The following is a 27,246-nucleotide window of genomic DNA, read 5'->3' as shown; positions in this document are numbered from 1 at the left end:
GCTTCAAAATGCTACAGTCCTGCCAAAAGGACCATGATCTGAAGGTAGCCAGACTGATTCTAGAACATCAGTCAAAGAAAAAAAACTGCATGGTTTTTCCCTGGATCAGACCTGATAACTTTTATTCTTTTTTAAATAGACATTTAACTACTATTTTTTACTCTAGGGTCGCACATACCAGTTCAATGCTTACTCTCCTTAATAGGCAAAAATTAATATGGACCTTAACAAATAAGCTCAATGTCTCATGTTGTGCAAATATATATTAAAATATCTGATTTTTCCATTAATGATGGTAATTTAATTTTAAAATATATTTTTTTATCTCTGTATTCTATTTTTTATGGTTTCATATGTCAAACCATATGTGTGTTATTAACATAATATTATATTTTTAGCATAATGTTAATAAATTGAGTGTTACAATTGAAAAAGTAGCACTTTATTCACCTTATAGAAACCTTATAGCATACAAATTAAAACATATACTTTTAATCGTAAGATAATTTTACCATTAATAATATTTTGACAATAAAAACTAATATCTTCAATCTGTTTGGTGAAATCATGGAATTCTTAATATAGTGAAAACTTTTGAAATCATAAACCAATTCCTGTATTTTACAGATGACAAGATAGAGATTCAGGTGTTAAATGACTTAGCCCTAATTCCCACTTGGTTAATTACTGCCAAAATTAGAAACTGAGTTCTCTCTTATAGTAGTTTTTATTTATTTATTAAAAGAAAGTAATAATTAAGCTATTTTATTATCTTTAACACATATATTATTTCCACCATTTTTGATACATACTATATAAACATATGTATTTAGTATAATTAAGTGCAGGCAGAATAATTTTTATTTCTATAACAAATAAAGTTGTTTTAGTAAACTCACAGGCAATAATGACATCAGATTACATTTTATCCAATGTTTTTATGTGATGGACAATGAAAAACAACAATTATAAACACTCTGTAATTTGTGTGATCATCTAATAAGCAAGTTCTTGATTTCTAAAAAAGATTTAAAATTGTGTTGACATTTTCTTCTTCGTAGATGAGGAGCTTTTCTCTGGAATGTATATAGATTTCATGGGCACAGATGCTGCTATTTTTCGAAGTTTAACGAAGAGGAATGCAGTCAGAACTGATCAACACAATTCCAAATGGCTCAGTGGTAAGAAACATTTTGTGCATTTTTTAGAATCATCCTTTAAACTATTTTATTCTCTAATGAAGAAAGGTTAAAATTGTTTAAAAAGCCATGATGTAAGTCACAATTCTGTACTTTATTATTTTTAATATTTAGGATACATAAATAATCAAAGTAGTCCATAGTTCATATTCTAACTCTTTATTAACCATCATACAATTGTCATAAGATGTATTAATAAATAAAAATGACAGTGATATTTATCATACAGGCTCACATTTAAGAATCTTCTCCAATTATATATCACATAAATATGCTATTTTACTCATATAGTCTGCTTGAATATTTTATTTTATTATTTTTTTAATGTTTATTTATTCTTAAGAGAGAGAGAGAGAGAGAGAGCATGAGTGCGAGAGGAGCAGAGAGAGAGAGAGACACGGAATTCAGAGCAGGCTCCAGACTCTGAGCTGGCAGCACAGAGCCCAGTGCAGGGCTCGAACCCATGAACTGCGAGATCATGCTTGAATATTTTAATGTCAAATCTAAAAAATTTCCTAAATTTATGATAGATATAATGATTAAAATATTTTCAAGAACTCCTCCTATTTGTTTTATATTTAGATTATTAAATTATAAAACTGGCATATATATTTTTTATACTTTATTTAGTACTTAATGGAAACCATAGGTATGATAACTTTATGATTATAAGCATTCAGTTGTTTCCAATTTTGGGGGTGTCACATGAATTTCACATCATGAAAGATATTCATTTGACATTTGAAATGTACAAGTTCAGTCATTTGCTGTTGTTTAGAGGAGGCAGAAACCACTAAGAACTTTGTCATTTCTCCCTGGGGAAGATTTCTAGCTGACCCTAAATTTGGCAATCCACTTAACATTGCATAGCAAAGCATGAATCACCACACTTAAGCATCTTATTTCACTGATAGACAGGCACAAGAAAGCATTGATTGTCCATTTACTTCTTCAATTTATGACACTAGTACATCTGGAAACAGAGTATTCTAAAACTTCTTTTGTTCTTGAAATAAGGAATCCCTCTATGTCTTCAAATGACTGTATTTTTTCCTTGAAAAATTTCCCCTTCATTTCATATGCTGTATTTTAAGAAAAAAAAAGTGTTTTTCAGATCTTGGACTCCCTACTCATTCTGCTTCAGTGAATTTGAGTTTATATTATATGCACTAGATTGAAAACTATACTTTGAAAAACAAACTTTTTTTTTCCGTAAAATGGCCATTATATTCCATGGGAAATAACTGGTAGAAACGTTTTTACTTTTTTAGAACTCATCATTGCCCAAAGAATTTTTGCATTTATTGAACTTCTAGAATGTATTGTGGATAGGGAAAAATAGGGTTTTTTTTTAAAATACTTATTTCTATTTGAAGGAGAGAGAGACAGAGAGAAAAAGCATCAGGGCGGAGGGGCAGAGGGACAGGGAAACAATTCAAAGCAGGCTCCAGGCTCTGAATTGTCAGCAAAGAGCCTCATGCAGGGTCTGAACCCACGAACTGGAGATCATGAGCTGAGCTGAAGTCTGACACTCAATCGAGTGAGCCACCCAGTGCCCCCCAGGAAAAGTAGTTGAAGCTGTTATATTATAGATATATTTTGTGGCACTTGACATTCCAAATACAATATGTTGTGTGAATACAATTACTGCTCGTAGACTTTGTGCCTATGAACACTGAATTGTTCTTCTGTACCAAGGATGGAGAAGGCATGTGCCTGTGGTTTACTTGGGTGGACGGTAGATAGATTTCCATCATGAGTATATATATATTTAGTCTTTGTATTTTTTTTCCAGAACCTATGTTTGTGGATGCACATGTCATCCCAGATGGCACGGATCCAAATGATGCTAAGGTGTACTTCTTCTTCAAAGAGAAACTGACCGACAATAGCAGAAGCACAAAACAGATTCATTCCATGATTGCTAGAATATGTCCTGTAAGTATTAATCCTGTCCTAATTTGAAGAAAGACTCACAAATTCAAATTGTATAAATGTATTTTCTTTTGCTAATAGTTTATTTTCCTACTTTCATCTACTGTTACAAATTAACTCAATATTGAGAGGAGACATTTTAAAGATTTTTTTTTAATGTTTATTTATTTATTTTGAGAGAGAGAGAGAGAGAGAGAGAGCATGCACAGGTGGAGGAAGGGCAGAGAGAGAGGAAAGAGAGAATTTTAAGCAGGCTCCAAGATGTCAGCACAGAGTCCCACATGGGACTCAATCCCACGAACTGTGAGATTATGACCTGAGCTGAAATCAAGTCAGACACTTAACTGACTGAATCACCCCAGTGCCCTGAGAGAAGACATTTTAATTTAATGTTTATTCACATCAGTCATATGAGATAAATAAAAAAGCTTAATTCAAAGAAATATTTTGGTCATGGTCTTATACAAATGAGAAGTTTTATTTAATTTTTGCTTTTCCACTTAATGCATTAATCCATTTAATACATTTGTATTAAAAACAAATAGCTAAACTGTACATCACAGAAACAGAATAATTCTTGTGAATAAAATACAGCAAAACCTCAGTAAGGACAATTGTTGGGGAACTGTCTACAACAGTGAAAATTAAGAAATGCATTAATAAAATACAGTCCTAGTTAAAAGCAGTAAACAAATGGTCTTGTGTATAGACAGCAAGTATACAGAGCAACTCAAAAAAGCTCATGATGCCCTCTCGTATGAGATTTTTACAGGTTTTCCCTGACTGATTTATGATTAGCATACTTTGTGCAAAAGTGTTTCTTCAAGTGTTTAGTATTTAAAATCATTATTTTTAGATATTACAGTGTTCCACTGATTGTGGAGGTCATCTGCTCCTCAGGCAGTAAAGGCAGCAGAAGGGATGAAAGGCTTCTGGACATACAGAAAGCAATCAGTAAAGACTATGTGAATGATCCAAACACCACTTTTCCTGCCCTAGCCAGAGAAATGTGTATATTAAAGCATTTGATTGGAAATACTGAGGACTAAATGCTGACACAGAGAAGTGAGTGTCAAATTGGAGACCGTTTGATAGAAGTATAAACATACTTTCCTGACCACAGTAGCATCTATAATCTTCACTGCATACAATAATTTATGTTCATATTGAAGACAATGAGTTATCAAGAAAAGGCACATTAAATTATATGTTCTCCATAACATTTCAAAGGTATTTCATCATACATTGTTAAATTTAGAAAGCTTTAGGGCATATATTTATTAAACTCCTCTTCGAAACATCTTCAGTTGATACCATATTGGAGAAAATTCATTGCATAGCTATAGCTATTTTATAAAGCACTATAAATCTTAAATATTCCTCTTTTTTGATATGCGGATATAGTTAATATTTGCATACTTCGGATTATAACAAATCCCCAAGATATACAAATCTAAGATGAATTTTTAATACATTTTAGTATTTATTTAAGCCATGTGAAATGTGTTTTCAAAATGGTTTCAGAATGACACTGGAGGTCTGCGTAGCCTTGTCAACAAGTGGACGACCTTCTTAAAAGCGAGGCTGGTGTGCTCTGTAACCGATGAAGATGGCCCAGAAACATACTTTGATGAATTAGGTACATGGACTTGAGATTGAAAAATGTTTTTGAAAAAGATTTTGTAAAGTTTATATGTTTTAATAACCTCTCAGCAGAGGATGTATATTCCATGAATGTTCTCAGCATAAATCATGTGCCAGTTTGAATGAATGATCTGTTTACTGTTCATAAATTTCTTTAAGTACTTTTTAAATCTGTTTTGCCCCTGAGTGCACTACTGAAACATTTACTTCACTGTATTACCCAAGATATGTGAATGAGTGTGTGTGTCTGTGTATGACAGAGACAGAAAGAGAGGTGCTTGTGTAATTGACAAATGAGTAATGATATATTTGTGCTTTTCTAAATTTTTTTAAATGTTTTTATTTTTGAGAGAGAGATAGACAGACAGAGTGTGAGCCAGGGAGGGGCAGAGAGAGAGGGAGACAGAATCCGAAGCAGGCTCCAGGCTCTGAGCTGCCAGCACAGAGCCTGATGCGGGGCTCGAACCCACAAACCGTGAGATCATGACCCGGGCCGAAGTTAGATGCTCAACCAACTGAGCCACCCAGGCGCCCCTATTTGTGTTTTTCTAAAAGAATGTGTATTTCATGTGCATATAAATTCTAATATTCTGATTTGAAATCAGTTTGTATGCAAATACAGCTAAATATTTTTACTATTAATAGCTAATTAGCAAAATCAAGGTTGGATGGGAAAGTTTCAGGGTGGAAATTAAATTTGTACTCTAATCAGCCCTTCTTGGGTGACCCTGAGATGAATTACTTTCAGGATGTGTGACATAAGTAGAGTTATACCAGGTCAAATAAGAACTTACGATCTGATTCCTTTCTACCAAGAAACAGTTCTCTTTTTAATCAGAATACCTTGATACACATCTTAGTGTTATGTTTACTAAGTGCCATTTAGAAATGACATTTATTTTGCTTTAACCCATTAAAATGTAAACTACTGGCTATTCTCAGATTTTTTTTACCTCATCATCTGAGAGGTAAGCAATAAAAATGGGTTACATCTTTTTTTTTTTTTTTGTATTTCCCAGCAAGAATCTTATTTGCAAAAAATGTTACTAAATTCAGACCTTTCTTGTAATTGTGACAATTGATTATTCACTGATGTTTCCTATCAGAAATCTACTTCCAGGTTCTGTTCTGTGGTACTGAGCCTTACTATCTGTACCTTTGTCTTTGCCTTAATATACTTTAAACTTTTTGTTATTAGGCAAATTATCAATTAAGTAAAAATGTCACTAGCAATTTTAACCAAAAGCCAAAACAGTCTTCTTTTATATAAGGAAAAAAGTCGCTCTGAGTTTTCTTCCACATTCCAGCTTCCAACCCTATGTCAAAAAGAAACTGTGAACGTAATACTTTTTAAATTTAAAAAACTATTATGTTATCTTTAAAGGATATATAGAAAATGCATACAAAAGAAGATAGGAAAATATAGCTCTGCTAACCAGAAATACTTACTGGTAATCTTATTGTAATCTGTTATATAGTTGTACGATTTTCACATGATTCTAGTCTATATTACGTACCACTATACCTTTTTCGCTTAATATTACTTCACTAGCATGGTTTCCATAAGGTTGCAGTCTATATACATCCCTATAGTGTTTGTATGATATTTCATTTAATTCACTTTACCACGTGCCTTTCATTGGGTTCACTTAGTTGTTTCCAGATTATAATGATACTGCCAGAATATGCTTCTCGATAATATTTTTCATAGTTGAAATTATTTTCTTGGGGTAAATTTGTTTTTAAATATGGTTAATATTTGGGAACTTTAAACGAATGATATTTTCCTTTTATAGAGGATGTGTTTCTGCTGGAAACAGATAACCCAAGGACAACACTAGTGTATGGCATTTTTACAACATCAAGGTAATTATTAAACAATTACAGCTTATGTGTTAAACAATAAACTTCACTAAATGACAGTAATCATTACAAAACATTCTTTTCAGTTTTTAATTTTACAAAGCATTCAGGATATAACCATCCTGTTTTATTACTTTTGCCTGGTGACCAAAATATATTCAAGCTGAACTAATACTTTCAAAATGGTTTTGTACAGAGTATTTATAATGATTATATGCTATTTTTCTCAAAGAAAGGAAAATATGAATTATAATGTAGGAATAAAGTATATAAGATATTTTGTTATAAGGAAGTAGTTTGAAGATCCATGATTCACCTAAAACTTTTGGTATTTCTACTAAAATAAGTTTTACTTCTGGAGCAATCTAAAATGATGACTGGAAACTAATAAAATAGTGCACTAGTTTTCATGTCCCATATGGCAGTATTTCATATACTGGAAAATAGGTTTAATGTCTTCTAACTTCTCTGGGATGTCCAATCCTAATTTTCATATACTTCAAGACAACTTGCCGTCTTCTCACCTTTTCCTAGATATATTTGTGTTTAATTATTTTACACTGAGAATGTTACTCAGAAGGCAGCACAGTACCCGAGCGATAGCAGGGCCAATGCAGAATGTAATCTGTGCCTTTTATTAGAAAACCAACCAAAAAACAAAAATTTGACGATTTTAGCATTCTTCTTTAGCAGGGCAAGCACAGCATAATTGTAAACTGTAATGGTCCATTCAAGGAAAAATAAAATCACAAAGATATTGATTATATGTCATATTTACATTTGCCCTATAAAATATGTAAAAATATGTCCTACAGGATGAACAGTTTAACTCGTGTTCTAAAAGAGAAAATGGTCTTGAGTTAACTCAGAAATAAGTGAACAAAGTGAAAAGAACCAGATTCTTCAGAAGAAAATGTTTGTTTCAAAAAAATATTTCTACAGTTTTTGTTTTCCCCAACACCAATAGTCTTTTGAAAAATTCATAATTGTCATTTCTGAGCAGCAGTGCTAATGATTAATAACATATCTTGTTTTTTTCAATGGGCATCTAAGTTTTCCCTTAGGCATCTAATTTAAGAGATATATGTAAGTCAGAGAAATGTTTGTTTCAGTCAATCTGCCTTAGTGACAACAGAAATAGTTTTTAGTAAGGATCCAAACACATTCTCTGAGATTATATTGGCGTTAATGTAATGAACTTTTTTTAGACTTTACTGTTTTTGTTTTTCTTTTTTTTGTCATTAACAAGGAAAATACATAAATTATGACAACTTAGACTCTCTGACTACTCTTTAGGATAAATGTGAGAACATTCTCACGTTAAAATAATCTTAAGACAAAGAAATACAGTTTTCTCTTAATGAGATTTATTTCTTTCAGTTAAATTATGATAGATTTTATTGACAGTGACTTAGAATTCAAATTCATATTTTTGAATAAATCATGAATTTATTTTTTGTTGTTAAGATAAACTAGTTAGAAACTCTTTGACTTGTCCTATATTTTGGAAACATTGAGAACTCTTCTATAACTTATTATTGTCTACTGCCTCCATGAAATGGATTAAATGTTTTAATGCTTTATGTACCAATGGCTTATTTCAAAATAGGAGAGAAGATCTTTTAGCTTTACAGTGTGTACTGTAATGTTCAACTTTTCCATGATGAATTATCAACTCTTCATCACAAACCTTGCCATCTGTTTTTTTAAATTGTATTTAGAAGTTAAAAAAAATAAGAAAATGGATCTCTTTCTGTTTCTTTTTTTAGCTCAGTTTTTAAAGGATCAGCAGTGTGTGTGTATCATTTATCTGATATACAGACTGTGTTTAATGGGCCTTTTGCCCATAAAGAAGGGCCCAATCATCAGCTGATCTCCTATCAGGGTAGAATTCCGTATCCTCGCCCTGGAACTGTAAGTATCTAGCAAAATTTCTTTGTTATTTTGCTTTTTAAAAAACATATATATATAACTTACCAGGATATGATATCATGTTGATGTTTATTAAATATAATCGAAGGGAGCCTGGGTGGCTCAGTCAGTTGAGCGTCTGACTTCAGCTCAGGTCATGATCCCACAGTTCATGGGTTCAAGCACTGCATCGGGCTCTGTGCTGACAGCTCAGAGCCTGGAGCCTGCTTCAGATTCTTTGTCTCCTCTCTCTCTGCCCCTCTCCAGCTCATGCTCTGTCTCTGTCTCTCAAAAATAAATACACATTAAAAAAAATATATATATATATATGTATATATACACATACATATATATATTGCATTGATATACATATATATGCAATATATATATATAAATATATATATATTTACTGACTTACTGATTCACTTATTGTAATTTTTCAGGTTATGGGTTCTCAGATTTGGTATTTTACAAATATGGTATAGTATAGCACTCTCCACAAATTTTTCTAAGTGCTATTGCTAATAAAATCTCTTTTAGATTTGAAGGCAACTGGATATGTTAGACATGGCAGAGATATTTTCCTAATTTTATTGTCATAAAGCCATAGTTTGGAAATTATTAACATTTTGGCGGCATCCTGAAAGAATTTTAATGCTTTTCACACAGCCCTTCCTAATATTAAGGAATGTTACCTATCTTAATAAAGGAATAACCATATGAGAATTAAGTTACAGATAAATCATACGTAGATCTTTCCATTGTAAGGGATATATTTAAAAATTATATGTTGTATATTTCTCAAAGAAAGAAATAGTATGTATAAATAAACACGATGAAAGTGATATTCTAGTTCAGTAAAATATTTGTAAACTCTACAGTTTTGAGGTATACAGGTATATCCATGTTTTGTAATACCAGAAGTATTAAGGAGTATGTTGAAAACTAACCTTTCCAGCTGCAGACAGTGCACTGACCAATTGGAATTGAACTTTTTCCAGCACTACAACGATCACAGTCCTACTATTTATTTTTCATTTGGCACATTACAATGCTTTATTGAATTCTAGAATATTGATTAGTTTTTTGTTTCTATAAAATGTCACATGGTACACTGAGAGGAAACAATCAAGAGGAATATGATTTTCAATGGACTTTCATAGGGAATATAATTTTCTTATATTTTCAGTTTCACAGTATGGTTATAATTATAAAATAAGGTGGATGTGAGTAGAGAAGAATGATTTTATGGAAAATAATCAAAAGATGGTTGTTAGAATATTATTTTCTTAAAATTTTTCTTTTTCCTTTTTCCTTAGTTATGAAGTTCCCTCTGCCAATATGCTTTTAGATATTCATCCCACATAACTATTTGTTAATTGGTAATTTATTTTTTGTGTTATTCTTAGAATTTATTTGCGAAGTATTATTCAGTCCTTTATTTTTCATCATCTTAAATGTGTGGTTTATAGGAATAATTAACTTTTAATTAAAAGATTATCATCATTGCTCCTTACCTGTGAAACAATTAAATTTTGAAGAGCCACACTTAATCATGGCTGGGGATGAAGTCCTATTATACAATTCACAATCTATCCCCTTTTAAATGATCTTTCTTTGGTGCCCATAGCTCAACAGAAAGTGGAAAAAGTACTTAATGATTTTGTATAACACAAGGAAAATATCAACAGATGTATCAATCTCAGGGTATCTCAACTTGAGGTGGGTTGGGTAAGGAGCAGAGATTATACAACAGAAGGGGGAGCTGAACCACTTTCAAATTCCATTATAACTCATGGCTCTCATTATTTCATTCAGTGCCCTTCATTCATTTCCAGGGGACTCACTGATAACCTATTCAGAGATAAATGTTGGTTTTGAGGATTACTTGCTATTTGAAGTTGACCAACTCGTTCCTTCATCTTAATACAGAAAATTAACGGGAGGCTGTGATAGAATATGCTTCCATTAATTATTCTTTTTTGCAACACACATGTGGGATTAGTCAAGGAACGGGTGGTTTGTGAACTCAAAAACTTCTACTTTCCTCCAAGTATATCCTCAAGAGACATTTCTCAGATAAACCAATAAGATTGATAAAAGAGAGCCATGCTAATTGAATCAGGTCTGAGGCCCCAGAGCCTCAATGAGTTTGGGTCGGAGCTACTCTATATCCAGTTTACAGAACAGATTGTGTACACCTTGCCTTGTCTCAAGTAGGGATTCCCAGTAGTAACTTGAGATTAGCATGGTGAGAGTAGTTACAGTATGGAAATTGATGACTATTACAAGTGAGGGTTTTGTTTTGTTTTTCCTGAAGAAAAGCCACTTCTGTTCCCAACCCTTGTCAGACTTCACCGGAATGGCAGCTCAAAAGGACTCTCAGGAATCATAGTGAGAAAACCATTCATGTTGAATAGCAATTATTCTACATAAAATGTGGGAATAGATAAACCCCTTTTATTGAAACAAAGTAAGCCAATGCTAAATTAGAAAATTCTGCTAACAGTCCCACTTTTCACTCTTTCCAAGCTGCTAAGAATAAGCATGTTTTTTCTGTTGTAAAGCAGTGTGGTATAAGCCAGGGCTTAGTAACACACATCTGGAGCTGACTCCGTGAAATAAAGGGAGTAGTCGGTACTTGAGACATGTTTCTATAATGTGGTTTCTTACATCTGGTGTTGAGACCGGAGCAGCTCCCTTAAATAAAAAAATTGTCAGATGAGTGATCCTTAGGGAGTAAAAGAGGCAGGGTGGAGGAAGACCTCTGGAACTCCTTCTGGAAAAGCAAACCTCCCAGATTTAGTCCCTCCACCCTTCACTGAACAACACACCATGAAGTCTCAGCTGTGTGACTCAGAGTGGCCAGTGTCTGTCTCTTCCCTGGGCTTCCAGGGTTTAATATCCCACTGATGTAGCCAGAAGACCTACAGCCAAGTGACCCAAAGCATTCCCTCTTCTCTCGGGTTAAAAATGTTGCTTCTGAAGACCTCCCAATGAAGAATCAACTGTCATTGCTGTATTTTATTTTCCTACACAGTAGTTCAGTTGCCAGGTCAACCTCATAAATACATGACTGAATTCTTAAAGAAATGACAGGGGCAGACATTGTATACCCTCATTCTAATGTTCCTTGTAGGTGATTCTTTTAAAGCAGGGTGGATAGCTATGTTAGCAAACTGCCCCAACTAGCAAGCACAAGTCAGTGGGAAGAATCCTGCCAATTGTGTCATAATGTTTTTCCATAAGTGATTCAAGTTTGTGGAAGAAACAAGACACCTTTGGTATGTTGCAAAGGGCAGCCAAAGACTGCAGATTCTCTCTGTGGCTGAGCTAACATATTACATTATTCTGTTGCAACGTGTATAAAGCTTCTGTAGAAAATTGTTTTCGCTTATGCTATCGTGTTAAGCAGAACCTAATAAAAGTGTTCTGTTTTAATATCTGTTTATAAGTGGACCAGAACCATCTGCTTTAATCATTGTGCTTTACAGGTCTGGTACCTGGTGCAGCAAAAGAACACAGAAACTTCATGACCCACCTAGTTAGTGTTGGCAAGAAAAAAGAACTTTATTGCTGGCACTTGTGTTGATTCCATGCATCTTTTCATGGTTCTTACATTAGAAATATTTCTATTCTTCAAGGATGTTTAAAACACTGTGAAGAAAGTTTACAATAAAATATATAAGGCATATAGACATGAAAAATTCATTATATGTTGTTTCATATCATTATTCAAGACACATGAATAAAATAGACAATAAATATTATTGAAGTCCAGAGGACAGAAAGACTGCCATGGGATAGCCTTCTCTAGAGAAGGCATATAAACAATAAGAGACTGAACTGGCCCTGAAGGCAGTTGGATTTGGATAATTTAGGTTAGGAAGGAAGGATGTTTCAGCTTACATTATAAGGCAAAGATAGAAATTAATAAGTCCTTCTAGAAGCTCTGTATGAGCTAATAGGACAGGAGCAGAGCAGTCTTGTCGGCAATCGAGGATAAATGCAAATAGGATGAGGACCAACTGGTGCATAAAAGTACAAGTCTTCAACTATGTAATTCTTTAGGCTTCACATAAAGGGTCTAGACTACCAAGGGTTTCAGCAAGGGGATCACTTTCTCTCAGAATACAAGTTTCAGAGATCAATGCCAGAAACTAACCCAGATTCTGGAATGCCAAATGTCCATGTATTTATCCATATATCACTCATCTTTCAAGTGTTAGGTCAAGTTCCTCTTGACCATGTCAGTCTCTCCTTCTCTGACTAGTTTTGCCTTTATTTTCCAGTCTTTAATCTCAACTCCTACTGCCTTCTTCTACTTTGTGCTATATGACCCAGCAGTGCCTCAGGAATTACAGTTCCTTAAATATTCCAACATTTTTATCCTATCTTTAAACCTTTCACCAACCCTGAAACCCTTAAGTTCTCTACTATTCTGAATTCATTTAAAATATATTTGCTCTTAAACATATATGACAACTGATCACAAACCAACATTTGTTATTTATTTTGTCTTAAATTATTATTATATGACTTAATTGTTATTTTGCTTTGAATATACCATCTTCCTTACTAGAATACTTCTTTCTAGAAGATAATGGTAGCTTCTTATTCTTATGTCTCCTACTGGGCACATCAAAATGCTTTTTGACTAAAAGGTGAATAAAATTAGTCGGTTAAGTGTTGGACTCTTGATTTTGGCTCAGGTCATGATCTCCCAGTTCATGAGATTGAGCCCCGTGTCGGACTCCATGCTTATAGTGCAGAACCTGCTTGGGATTCCCTCTCTCCCTCTCCATTTATGCCCCTCCCCCCCCAATTAAAAATTCAAAGAATGTGTTCAAAGAATGGAGATATTCTATTCAATATATTAATATTGAAAACTAGGATCATGGGTGTGCTTTGTGAGGAGCATCAGAGAATGGAAGACATCAAGAATACCTAAAAATAGGAAACAAATTAGGTGAGGATGACAATTGCTGATACGTCCTTAACATGGCATTGTTATTGTTCCCAGCATTTCACCCAGCACTTTAGTAATCAAAATACTTAAAATGTCTTTACTCAAAAAAGGAGTGCCTGTCACTGCTTGATAAACAGAATGCTAGAACTGGAGAAAAACAACTTGAGGTTTAACCCAAACTACTTAATGAAAATTTGCAGAGCTAAATCAGCTTTCTAAAGAGGGGGACACCAGCCTCATTTGTGGACAGAGGCTTTGTTTTATGGTAGTACGTGGATGTTATATTTATCTTGAGATTTTAGTACATATGCTTTCTCATATCACAAAGCAAGGGATAAGTTAGTTGCATCTTATTTGTATTTGGTAATGTTACACTGAGCAAACTTGCAAGTCCAGATACAGAACCTGCAAAGGGTCATCCATTTTTGTTCTTGTCACCATTGTTCTCACTCACCCTGTGTCTTATCTGTAAAGTTTGTGCCACGAATCAATGAAAAAAAATAATTATTGTCAAAAAGAATTCTTTGGTAATTTCGAAAATAAAAGCCTACCAGGAAACACTTGTTTCTAAGCAAGAAGTTCATTGTGACTATAAAACAAAAGTCCCAGATAGGGGACATTTGAATGAATATAAAATAACTGATTAGAGTTGTGAGTTGATTTATTTGGGTTACTACAGTTTTGAGCACCTGAAACATAATTTTAACCGAATTTCAATTAAATAAGGCCAAGAAACCAGACACTTATAATTTAATCACCTTATCACACATGAAAATTGTTAACTGGAAATTATATAAATTGGTCAGTAATATATGCTAACTTTGGATCTTTCTGGAACCTACAAATGAGAATGTTTGCAAATATTTAAAGAGACATCTCAGCTTAGCAAACCATAATTAGTGGTGTTTTATGAGGAACTGGAACTATTTGAATTGCCCGTACATTTGGTCTTTCCATTTTTTCATTCAGTGAGCAATGTATTTCCCTTTTTCCACTTTGTGTGTGGAATGAGGGTAGAAAACACCCATAATTCTACGCTTTTCAGAAGTATGGAACATATGCATCAGTTTAGAATACCCTCAAATGAAATTCTTTGTCCTCATTTGGTCTTTTTTGTGGGCAACTTATAAACATGTATATTTAAATATAATGCTTTTTCCTAAAAGAAAAGCACATGAGCCCCAGATGAAAGTCTACTTAATGGGATTATGAACGGGGAGGCTTAGTTTTATTATTTGTCTCATTATCTCTCCTTACTGAAGTCAATTAATTGCTCCTTGTGCCTTTCTATAAAAAAAGAGCTATATTTACTGGTCCTGTAAAAAGTTCTAGTAACGTTAACTGGTCAAAGTGAGTCAAAAAATTGCATTCAGTATGATAGAGTCTAAATGAGTGAGGCAACATTATAATTTGCTGAGAGTTATTTGCAAATGTGAGTCTGCCCAAGGATGCTGGTCCAGAGGCACTAACATTGTGGGAAAGTTGTTGCAAGGGTTTAACCTAGAGATCACCATGTTTTGGGGGACCCCTAAAGTTATTTTTTCTCTTTTTATATTGAATTAACATTAAAATTTTGGCAGATTTCACATAAAATTCCACATTTCTATCTTCTGTTGAAATCTGGCCACACCAGGATGTATTCCTGCATAGGAGCAATCAGCTAGAAATGAGTGTTCATTGCCACTCTTGAAAAGGTATAACTTGGGGCACGTGGGTGGCTCAGTCAGTTAAGCCTCTGACTTCAGCTCAGGTCATGATCTCACAGTCCGTGAGTTCGAGCCCCGCGTCGAGCTCTGTGCTGACAGCTCAGAGCCTGGAACCCATTTCAGATTCTGTGTCTCCCCCTCTCTGTGCCCCTCCCCTGCTCATGCTCTGTTTCTCTCTGTCCCAAAAATAAATAAAAACATTAAATAAAAAAAATTAAAAAAAAAAGAAAAGGTATAACTTTCCAGTATGTTACTGACCCATTCCATCCTACTGTTTGCCATAGATTTGCTATTGATCAGAAAGTTTGCTTTGTTGATTTCTTTTTACCTTGTACCTCTCTAAAGGGGATAAATGAAAACTAGAAAAGAAATGGTCTTTTTCAAGAAAATATGACTAAATATTTTTTTGTTTCTAAAAGTAGAAATATTGACAGGTATTTATTTAATAGGGTTACACAAATAATGTTTGTATGTGTTAAAGATTATACTAACAGCTTTGCTTATATAACTTAACACTTGGATCCTATTAGTGGATAAGTTTGAGTTCCAAGCTTCAGAAGCTCCCAGCCTGCCCCTGAGCTTGGCCTCAGATACCCTATAAATGGAATCTTCTCCCCAGAAGCCCTTGTCATGCGCTCTTTCCAGAACTGCTAAAGCTGTCCAGCAGTCCCTTTTCAGTTATTATTGCTGTCTAGCTGCCTCTTTGACCTTGATGCTCTGAATCTTTCCTCTCCTGGCCAGAACTGAAGCTCTTGTTTCATACAGCCCCTGCACCAAAATTGAATGCCAGATGTAATAGAGTAATTCTCTCAATAAACTGCTCTTTGTTGAATATCTACTCTTTATCAGCTGTGTTGTAGCTCTGAGAGTGAAACGGTGAACAAAATATACCCAGTTCAGGTCAATACATACCTTACATTCCAGAGGGAGAAACAAACAATAGACATACAAACAACAAATATATAATATACAGTTAGGTAAGTAGAGCTGTGAAGAAAAATAAAGCTGGTTAAGGAGATAGAAAGTAGAGATGGAGATGGGGAACTATTTTTATATGTGTTACCTTTAAAGAAGTAACTTTTGAACTGAGAACTGAATGAGGTTCAGAATGGAGTTATAGGGAGAAGAGCGTTCCAAATGGGTATAGCCAGTGTCAAAGTTCTGGAGCGGGAGCGTGCTTGAGACTGAAGAAGAGCAAGAGGTACTTTGGGAATGGTAGATGAAAGCCAGACATATAGGAGCTTAGAGACCATGCTAAGGGATGGGAATTTTATTCAAAGATTAATGGAAGTCGTAGCAATCTTTTCTAGAAGGGAATTATCAGTTCTCATTTTCCACATCCAATCCAAGTTCTGACTTCAGAGATCCCTCTTTGGGGAGGAAAGAACCATATGGAATAAAACTCTTGTATTGAATTCAATTCTGATTGAATCTGATAATGATAACCTGTTTTAGCCAGTGATAGTACTAGATTATATCCACAAGTGTGCCCCCCCACCCCTAACAACACTGTCACTGGCAAGAATAGGAATAGAAAAGTGACAGATGGGAAGCGTAAAAAGTTATATATAAAATGGCATCAACTGCTCTCCAAAAACAAACGGAGTAGGATAAGTGGACTTAGCCTTGTTCAAGTGGTCAAATTGTACACTTTTTTAATTCATTTGCTATAGATAGTTGTATATATAGCCATGTTGTTTTCTCCTCAATGAGTAGCAAATATGATGGTTCATCTTACGGTTTTTTGACTTTACAATGATGCAGAAACAATACAAGTTCAGCAGAAGCTGTAATTTGAATACTTAATTTTGATCTTTTCCCAGGCTAGTGATTTCTCCTCTCTGGATGCTGGGTAGGGCAGCGAGCGGCAACCCCCAGTCTTGTGATCACAAAGGTCAACAACCCATACACTTACAGCCATTCTGTGTTTCACTCTTAGTTCAGTCAAAAAATTACATGAGCTATTCAACACTTTAGTATAAACAAGCTTTGTGTTACTTGATTGTCTCTAATTGCAGGGTAATATATGTGTTCTGAGCACGTTTAAGGTGAGCTCAGCTAAGCTATGATGTTTGGCAGGTTAAGTGTATCAAATACATTTTTAAATTACAGTATTTTCAATTTATGATGGGTTTGTCAGAATTTAAACCCATAATTGTAAGTCAAAGAGGATCTGTGCTTACAACAACTTGAGCTTCTAAATATTTTGAAAAGTGGAGGTCTTTTGGTTATTACTAAAAGGAAGTAACTATTTACTAATTTGGTTCTTTTTAAAATATTTTATTAGTGCCCAGGAGGAGCATTTACGCCCAATATGCGGACCACTAAGGAGTTCCCAGATGACGTTGTCACTTTTATTCGGAACCATCCTCTCATGTACAATTCTATCTACCCAATCCACAGAAGACCTCTGATTGTTCGTATAGGTACTGACTATAAGTACACAAAGATAGCTGTGGATCGAGTGAATGCTGCTGATGGTAGATACCACGTCCTGTTTCTCGGAACAGGTAAGTATTTGAGCTCAAACTATACTTTAATGTGTAGTCAAAGAGCATAATAGGTCAGGACCATAATATTGGAATCAGAGAGACTCCAATGGTATTTCTGTCTGATTCTCACTGAGGTATTTAATGTCTCAATGCCTGTTACCACATCTGTAAAATGGAGTTAATAAAACAAATTACTGTATAGGCTTATTATGAGTAACTAGTGGAATAATATATGTAAAGCACCTAGAAGAGTCCCTGGCACATATTATAGTGAAATATAATAATTATGAGCTGAATGAAAGTATGGGAAGACTTTTAAGCATGGGTTAGTGTTTCTCTCAACTGAACCAAATTCTGCAACTTTTAAAAAAATTTTTTTTAATTTATTTATTTCGAGAGAGAGAGAGAGCACAACTGGAGGAGGAGAAGAAAGAGAGAGAGAGAGTGAGAGAGAGAGAGAGAGAGAGAGAGAGTCCCAAGCAGGCTCCACACTACCAGTGCAGAGCCCATTGGGGGACTCGAACCCATGAACTGCAAGATCACAACCTGGGCCAAAGTCAGATGCTTAACCAGCAGAGCCACCCAGGCACCCCTGCAACTTTTTAATAAATACACAGAGTCATTTTCCAGTGATAATGATAATGGTAGATGGTTCTAGATAACATTTAAAAGTGAATTTAATAACAAATATAGTTTTTTTTAAATGGTAGTATTTTAATATGTATTTTAATGGTAGTATTTTAATGCATTCACAATTGTAGTTTGCCAATTTACTTTAATAGACTAGTTGAGTGAAAAATACTCTTGTTTGTAGACCTACACGAATGTGGAATGGCTGACCTTGTAGCAGGAGTTCTCAAAATGTGGTCCGCAGACCAACAAAATCAGTATAACCCAAGAACTTGTTAGAAATACAGTTTCAGGCTCTAGTCCAAGAACTCTAGGGATAAGACCCAGCGTCTGTGTTTTAACAAGCCCTCCAGGTAACTTGATATACACTAAAGTTTGAGAACCACTACTCTAGAGAAAAAAACTAGTTTGACAGGCAGTAATTAACATCTTTCAAACATTCCTGACTACCTTGCAGGAAGTGATGAAATCTCTTTACCTATAATATCAGAGCTACTTCATGAAATTAGGTAATTTCTCTACTAGTTTCAGAAATAGATCTAAAATGTGTCTGTAAACCTGATTTATAAGATGTGCTGTGGTGCGGGGGTGCCTGGGTAGCTCAGTCTGTTAAGTACACAACTGCTGATTTTAGCTCAGGTCATGACTCACGGTTTGTCAATTTAAGCCCTGTGTCAGACTCTGTGCTGACAGCATGGAGTCTGCTTGGGATTCTCTGTCTCTCCCTTTCTCTCTGCCCCTCCTCTGCTCTCTTTCTCTCTCTTTCTCAAAAATAAATAACTAAACATTTTTTTTAAAAAACAGATATGCAGTTGTGCAATATGTATTCTGAGCTTTCAGGCTTCAATCAGTTTAAGATGTGGATATTTTTTCCTAGCTAAATAATACTTTCAAAGTGTGCCTTTCTTATGAAGTTCTTACTTTGTTCTTACACTTAAAACCCAGATCTGAATCTTTTAGTCTCATGTAATTTCAGTTTGTATTGGTCTGAGGGCAAGAATCTGCTGACATGTACTATTTGGCATCCTGCTTCACACCTGGACATATCTGTGTTTTTACTGATCCTCGCTTTGCTTGCCTGAGAAATAATCCTTCCTTCCCAGATGAATCATTCTTCAGTGTTCTCAATTTTATCCTTTCCTGCTATCTCCAGGACCTTTCTTTATCACTTATTCGCTTTATTTGTTCATTTCATTCTCTACTATATCTTTGGCTTGGAAACCTTACACCAGGATACAAAACTAGACAACACCTCCACCTGTTGCCATCCCTGCTGTTCTGCCGATTGTGTCAAGGTGTTCAGTGTCCTCATAAGAAAATCCAATGACCTTAAACCAATGAAGTGCTTCCCTTTTCTCTTCGCGTCACGTGGTATTGCAGAATCTCTCTTTACCTGCTGCTTCGGCTACAAGTAATATACCTCCCTTCTTTCCCTGGCAGTTCTATTTCCTTCATTAGCCTAGCTTCCTCCGGCTGGTGAGCATAGGTATTCCCGAAGGCTCTGTCCACAGTCCTCTTCTTTTTACATATTCTTTGGCCATCTCATTTATTCATGTACTTTTAATTTTCCATTATGTACAAACAAATCCCAAATGTATATCTCTAGTCATTGCCATTTCCAGAGCTCAATATTTGCATTTACATCTTTTTAAAAAAATTTTTTAATGTTTTATTTATTTTTGAGACAGAGAGAGACAGAGCATTAATGGGGGAGGGTCAGAGAGAGAGGAAGACACAGAATCTGAAGCAGGCTCCAGGCTCTGAGCTGTCAGCACAGAGCCCGACGTGGGGCTCGAACTCACAGACCGTGAGATCATGACCTGAGCCGAAGTCGGACGCTTAACCGACTGAGCCACCCAGGCACCCCATCTTATTTTTTTCTTTTTGTATTTTATTTTATTATTTTTTTTAATTTTTTTTAAAGTATTTAATTCCAGTTAGTTAACATGCAGTGTTAAAGTTTCAGGTGTACAATATAAGGATTCAGCACCTCCATTCATCACCCTGTGCTCATCACAGCAAGTATACTCATTAAGCCCCATCACCTATTTCACCCATCCCCTTGCTCACCTCCCCTCTGGTAACCATAAGATTGTTTTCTATAATTAAAATTCTGTTTCTTGCTTTGACTCTGTCTCTAGTTTTCTTTGCTTTTTTTGTTTTGTTTCTTAAAGTCCACATATGAGTGAAGTCATATGGTATTCATCTTTCTCGGTCTGACTTATTTTGTTTAGCATTATACTCTCTAGCTCCACATTGTTGCAAATAGCAAAGTGTCATTCTTTTTTATAGCTGAGTAATATTCCATCGTGTGTGTGTGTGTGTGTGTGTGTGTGTGTGTGTGTATGCAAATACATTCATCACTTGATAGACACTTGGGCTGCTTCCATATCTTGGCTATTGCAAATAATGCTGCTATAAACATAGGGGTGCATGTATCCTTTTGAATTAGTGTTTTTGTATTCTTTAGGTAAATATCCTGTAGTGCAGTTGCTGGTTCATAGGGTAGTTCTATTTTCAAATTTTTGAGGAAACTCCACACCGTTTTCTTCCAGTTTACATTCTCACCAATAGTGCATCACATGTTCCTTTATTTCCACATCCCCACCAACACCTGTGTTGTTGATTTACATCTTACTTTTAGAGAACACAGATTGTATAACTCCTTAACATTTCAAACATCATGCTTCAAACTCAACTTACCCACTTCTAAGACTCTCAAACTCTCAGACTTTTAATCAAGTCTCCCATATTTGTATTCTTACCACACATTCCTTTCAAGGTTCTGTTTGTCCTTGATATGTAATCTCTCTAGGCATATCACAGTGGTAAGCTCAATAAATATTTGTCAAGATGAATTGAATATCATGACTAAATACATTGCTACTCATATAATGAAGTGAATTCATAACTATTTGCAAAAGTTATTCTTCATTTGCATATAAGCTGTGTTCTCCAAAGATGTAACCTCCATGTGGAGGACTTTGAAGAGTTGCTTTTAGCCTTGGCTCAATCATCTAACATGGAGTTTGCATTTAAAAAAAAAATTCCTTGAGTGAAGTGGTAAATTTTAGAGTCCTTCTTCTCCCTAATATCTTATATCACTCATAAAAAATGTTTTCTTTTTTTTTTTCTTTTGGAACTTGTGTTAAAAGTGGACTCTGATGTCACAGTTGGGTTGTTTTCTCATGAAAGTCTGCATAAAATATGTAGATTTAATGGATGGAATTTTCAAGTCTTTATAAACTGTGTAGCAGTTTATTCAGATAGAAGGCAGTAAAAAACATACTTTTGCACAAATTCTTTGGCTTTCCTTACTACATAAGTATCTGGCACTTTTACATAGACTTTTTATGTTGGTATTTAAACATTTGTGTCATTTTGAAAAACAGTGTTTAGGGATATGTTTTTAATTGTACTGAGACGCTTCCCTAATGATTCCTTACAAAGCCACATGAGTCTCTGAAAGACTCTCCTCCAACAGGAGAGTACATGCTATGATAGTACCTCTGCCGACAGCATCTTTCTGAAGAGATGATAACTCACTTAACCATTGGATCTTGTCCCCATGGTCCAATCAATCTGCACTGTAATTTAGAAGCAGTGATTCCAATTTACCTGAAACTCTAACAGCCAGTATATTGGTATAGAAATATTTGTTGCCCAGGTAGTTTTTGGATCGCTGGCAAAACTTCTTCAAAAGAGTCCTCAGTGCTTGTTTGCTACTAAAAGTGAACAGAATAACCTTTTCTGAAATGGAACTTGGGAGAATTACAGGTCACTGCTCCCAAGGATTTCTTACCTTGTGTATCTAAATATCTTAGGAAGGAGATAAGATGTCATGGTGTTGCCAACTCCCTAATCACCGGAGAGCTTTTCATCAGTTATAAGTAAATAATAATATTGCAAATACTGCCAGAGGCAAGTTTTTCTCGTGGCTTCCTTTTCTCTTTACCGTTATGGAAAATTCAGAGGAATTCAATGAAGACATTAGCTGTCAAAGAAGATGCCATTAAAAAAAAAAAAAAACAAAAAAACAAAAAAACTTAAAACTTACATGACAGTTAACTGGAATGAAAATAGGATATTATGTAACTGTATTCACTTTGAATATTGTGAATGATTTTGTAACTCCCAGAATCTCCATGGTAGTTATGTGGGTCCAATGCCTGGTAAGAGTTACAATTAGCCCCTTATAGTGTACTATACTGGCTGAGTTTGAGAGGCTGATAATCTTACTCTCCACTCGCCTGGAACTACTTCATTATATTTTGTGTATTGTCAGATTCAAAGACAGACAGACAGATAAAATAATAACTGAAAGAAAGAGAGGGAGGGAGGCAAAAAGAGAAGGAAGGAAGGAAGGAAGGAAGGAAGGAAGGAAGGGGAGGGGAGGAGGGAAAGAGGGAGGGAGGAAGGAAGGGAGGGAGGGAGGGGAGGAGGGAGGGAGGGACAGAGGGAGGAAGGAAGGGAGGGAGGAAGGAAGGGAGGGAGGAAGGGAGGGGAGGAGGGAGAGAGGGAGGGAGGGAGGAAGGAAGGGAGGGAGGAAGGGAGGGGAGGAGGGAGAGAGGGAGGGAGGGAGGAAGGGAGGGGAGGAGGGAGAGAGGGAGGGAGGGAGGAAGGAAGGGAGGGAGGGAGGGAGGGAGGGGAAGGGAGAAAGAAAGAAAGAAAGAAAGAAAGAAAGAAAGAAAGAAAGAAAGAAAGAAAGAAAGAATTTGAGCTTTGTCTACTCATATTTTATTTCTTACAGTTTGCATTGTCAATGTCTAGTCTAGGGTTCAGCAAACTACAACCTAGACCAAATCTGACCCACTGCATGTATGGTGCATAAGCTAAGAATGTCGTTTTACATTTTTAAATGTTTGAAACAAAATAAGAAGAATATTTCATGAGCACTGAAAATGACAAAATTTGTAGATTACCACGTACATGAATAAAGTTTTATTAGAATACGGCCACAGTTATTCCTTTACATTTTGTCTGTGGCTGCTTTTGTGCTACAATGGCAGAGTTGAGTAGTTGCCACAGAGACTGTTTAGCTCACAGAGCCTAAAATATTTGTTATTTGGCCTTTTAGAGAACAAGTTTGCTGACCTTGTTTTGTCTGATAGTTGGATAATTTTAGAAAAATTAAGACTTCTTAAAGGAGCTATTTTCTAATATGTAGATATAATACAGGAATTCATAATGTTGCCCAAAATAAATATTTCTCCTTTTATCTTGAGTAAAAAATATTCTGCTGTTCTATTAAAACTTAAACTAGAAACTAAGTTTCCTTTTGTTCCCATTCATTCCTGCTGCTACTCCTCTAAAAAAGATCTCATGTTGAAAAAAATGTATCTTAAAATCACGTTTTGTTTTATTTGGTGGTATTTGTTGGTGTTTTGTAGCATCTTTGTTTTGTTGTGGTTTGTTGTTTTGTTTTGTTTTGTTTTGTGCTGTGTATTAGTTCTTAGAATTAGTGATGTGGGTATTTTTATGATCTTTACCGGCTCCCCCCCACCCCCCCACCTTTTTCTTAATCTTTAAGAAAGGCTGTAAAACAGCCGGCAAGGGCTCTTATAGGATTAACATTTCTATTTTAACTTTGCCACCTACTGCTTACATCCAGGCCATTTGTTCAAAGCTGACTATATTGCACAAGTGAAGACATTTTTGCCTGTTTTCTTTTTGGAGTTATGAAAATATCTAAATGTCTGGGTCAAGTTCAGATACATTCGATCAAATTTATATTTTTAGCACTATATATGTATCAGAATGACATGTGATTTCTGATGAAAGCACGATAGTTTCTTGTGAATGGATGTTAGTGGTTTAGGATGATTTAATGCCATTATGATTTTTAAATGTAAGGTCGATACATGTGGTGTTCTGCCAAAATTCTTATATACTGTGTACTGTTTCATGCTTCTTATTAGCTTCCGTTTCACTGGATGAGTACTAAGTTGGAATGTTGGCTCCCACAAGTCCTTTGAAAGCGTGGAGTTTTGAAGTGCATGCCACATATGTGACTAAAGTCTTAATACGTTTGCCTTGCAGCATTACAGGATAACTACCTTCATAGGAATGAACCGGTTTTGGCAGTCCTGTCTCTTGGAATGGCACACTTAATGAACCACAGAGCCAGACATTTTGATTTTTAAAGAACTCCCTAAAATACTCCATGTAAAATTTGATAGCTAGAGCTGTGCTTTTGAGCTCAGAAATGACTCCCATCAGTTGGAAGCTGGGCACGAATGTCACTCTGAGGATAATGTCTAGACTTCCCCTTTGCTTAGGAGTGAGGAACAAATCCCTTTATAAGTCACTGGATTTTAATAACATTGTGGTTCACTGCTTTCCAAAGCAGAACCTGGAAACTTCTGAGAATTTACCAAGGATTCTACTGGGATTTTCACAGCAGGAAAAACTAATGGAACACAGTGGAATGATGGCTGAATTGACAGGAGAAGATGATAAATCGCGGTGTGATGATTGCTTGATCATGTAGAAGAGTAGCAAAAAGGGAATATGTAAAGAGAGGGAGGAAGAAAAGGAAGGTAGCCCATACAGTGATTGCTAATCCAGAAATAAATGTTCTCATTTAAATGATGCCTCCAAAAGACAGCTTCTTGAAAACATATATGGCTAATTGCTGAAAAACTTTTATTGCAAATAGCAGAATTTTTTTTTCTTCAAGACACTCTTCAAGATATATTTTTTTAAGACAGCATACAATCTCACATAGTGATTATATAAATCACTTATAGTGTTCTTAATTTGCCTGAATAACCCATTTATTTATTTAGTGTTCCACTTATTATGCAAATAAGTATACTTTTTTCTGAAATCTTTTATTACTATTATAATGATGCTAATTAAATTTATTCATAATACATACCTTTTGTTTAGAATCTCATCCAACCCTTATCACTACTCTGTGAGAAAATGTGAGAATGCAGATGCCATGGGGGGCAAGGATATTTGTCTGATTTATTCCCTGTTGTATCTTCAGTACTTAGAATAGTGCATCACTCAAAGTTGCCCCTCAGTAGATATAAATGAATGATTGAATGAGCTGTACTTATCCTCCATCATGTTTGGATGGAAGCTCAGGTGAGTTAACATCACATAGATATTTGGTATATGATACAACTAAAGTATAAACTCTTGCTGGCTGATTTCATATCCTGAGCATTTATTCTCTTCAAGTTACTGCCTCGTTTACCAACACCATTTTATATTATTTTTGTTTTACTTATGAAGTTCAGGTAATTTAACTTATTCTTTCTCATTTTACAATGAATTTAATATTTCATCCACAAATGTCAAGATGATACTATTCATGAGCTGACATGTAGCATTAGCATCAGCATTGTTTTGTTTGAGCACTTCACTCACTTTTGCCTACCCACATATTGTCACCGAGTCTTACATGTGAACAAGACACATCTTAAAAGGTGACAGAAGACTTAGAACAGACCGGAATTGTGTGTGAATTAACTCAGCTGGAATTTAAACTGTGAATCTGAATCACTTCTTGGCCTTTTGGCTAAGATCAAGCGTAAACTGTGAATCTGATATCTTTTTATGTAAGTAACCATATATTTAAGAATGAAGGAGGTTATATTTTATGGGGGGGGAGGAGAGGTTGCAAAAATGGAGTAGGTCTTCACCTTAATTTTTGATGTATCACTAAAATCTTTGCTCATTTCAGTTTTTTTTAAGTGGGGCTTATATCTGTCTTCAGTATGTCTTACATACTCACCAAAACACATGTAGATCTCTTTGGCATGCTTCTGTTACTTAATTTAAATGGGTTGTGCATACTCAATTGATATATTTGGAGAATTTCAGAATATCATGCATGGAGACAGTGTCTCTCAGCAGGAAAGATGCTGATGGTTTGCTCTGTAACATTGACTCTTTTACCATTTAGTCACTGATGTTTTCCTAGGTGACTTGAAAACCACTACAGCCAAATCTCATCCCTGTGTGTTGCCTTCATTTAACTCTTTACTCATATATGAATGTAAGTCCATTTTCTAGCCTAAAAACGATCTAAAATCTTTCATCTGTGTGTTAAGAAGAGATAACCACACTACGTTTTTGTTTTTGATGTGCTGCCAAGTTTCTGTGAGGCAGCTTTAGCAGCTTTTGTCCCTGGGAGAAGAATTCACAGCCTTATACTCAGCATGGCCAGGCCTTCTCTATGTGATTACCCAAAGGAGGTCTATAGCTAGCTCTTAGTTGTGGGGTGGTTTCTGTAGAAAGTTAGCCTTTAAAGTTGTTGTTGTTGTTGTTGTTTATTGAACAACAAATTCAAATTTTGTAGAAAATGGAAGGAAGTGTTTCATTTTAGAATATGAAGTATAGTGTAAATTGGAACAAAAAGATGTGAAACTTGATTTTCTGAGGTGAATCTGTGGTATTAAAGTCATATATGTTTTACTTAGTTGTATGCTTATTTTTCTCTTTCACTGATGTGTCAGGTAGACTAATAGCCCCCCAAAGGTTACATCGTAGTATCTGGAATGTGTGCATATGTTACCTTATGTGGCAGAAGAGACTTTGCAGATAGGATTAATGTTTCAGACCTTGAGATGAAGAGATTTTCCTGAATTGTCTGGGTGTACTCCATCTAATCACATGACTTCACAAAAGTAGAGGACCTTTCCTGGCTATCATTAGGGGGGGAGATATGACAAAGGAAGACATGTTAGAGAGATGTGATCCTGCTGGCCTTGAAGGGGGAGGAAGGGGGTCCATGTGCCAAGGAATTTGGATGAGCCCTAGAAGCTGAAAATGCAAGAAAGTGGATTATCCTTAGACTATCCAGAGAGGCATGCAATTTTCCTGACACCTTGATGTTAGCCCAGTGAGACCCATGTTAGACTTCTTGTCTAAGGTAATAAATA

At 35.3% G+C, this 27,246-nt stretch overlaps 1 protein-coding gene across 1 annotated transcript in view; it reads left to right on the top strand.

Moving 5' to 3' along the window:
* The window catches only part of SEMA3C (semaphorin 3C), a 172,004-nt gene that overhangs the window by 103,093 nt on the left and 41,665 nt on the right, over window positions 1-27,246 (top strand). The window contains exons 7-12 of the mRNA XM_042916517.1: window positions 1,062-1,181; window positions 2,995-3,137; window positions 4,659-4,773; window positions 6,575-6,644; window positions 8,411-8,555; window positions 17,515-17,737. Coding sequence (XP_042772451.1) covers window positions 1,062-1,181; window positions 2,995-3,137; window positions 4,659-4,773; window positions 6,575-6,644; window positions 8,411-8,555; window positions 17,515-17,737 — 816 coding nt within the window. The remainder of the gene's footprint in view (window positions 1-1,061; window positions 1,182-2,994; window positions 3,138-4,658; window positions 4,774-6,574; window positions 6,645-8,410; window positions 8,556-17,514; window positions 17,738-27,246) is intronic.

This window comes from Panthera leo, chromosome A2 (genome assembly GCF_018350215.1).
Source record: "Panthera leo isolate Ple1 chromosome A2, P.leo_Ple1_pat1.1, whole genome shotgun sequence".
Classification (NCBI taxonomy): Eukaryota; Metazoa; Chordata; class Mammalia; order Carnivora; family Felidae; genus Panthera; species Panthera leo.
Note: the sequence above shows the minus strand (reverse complement) of the source record. Positions and strands in the feature narration are given on the sequence as shown.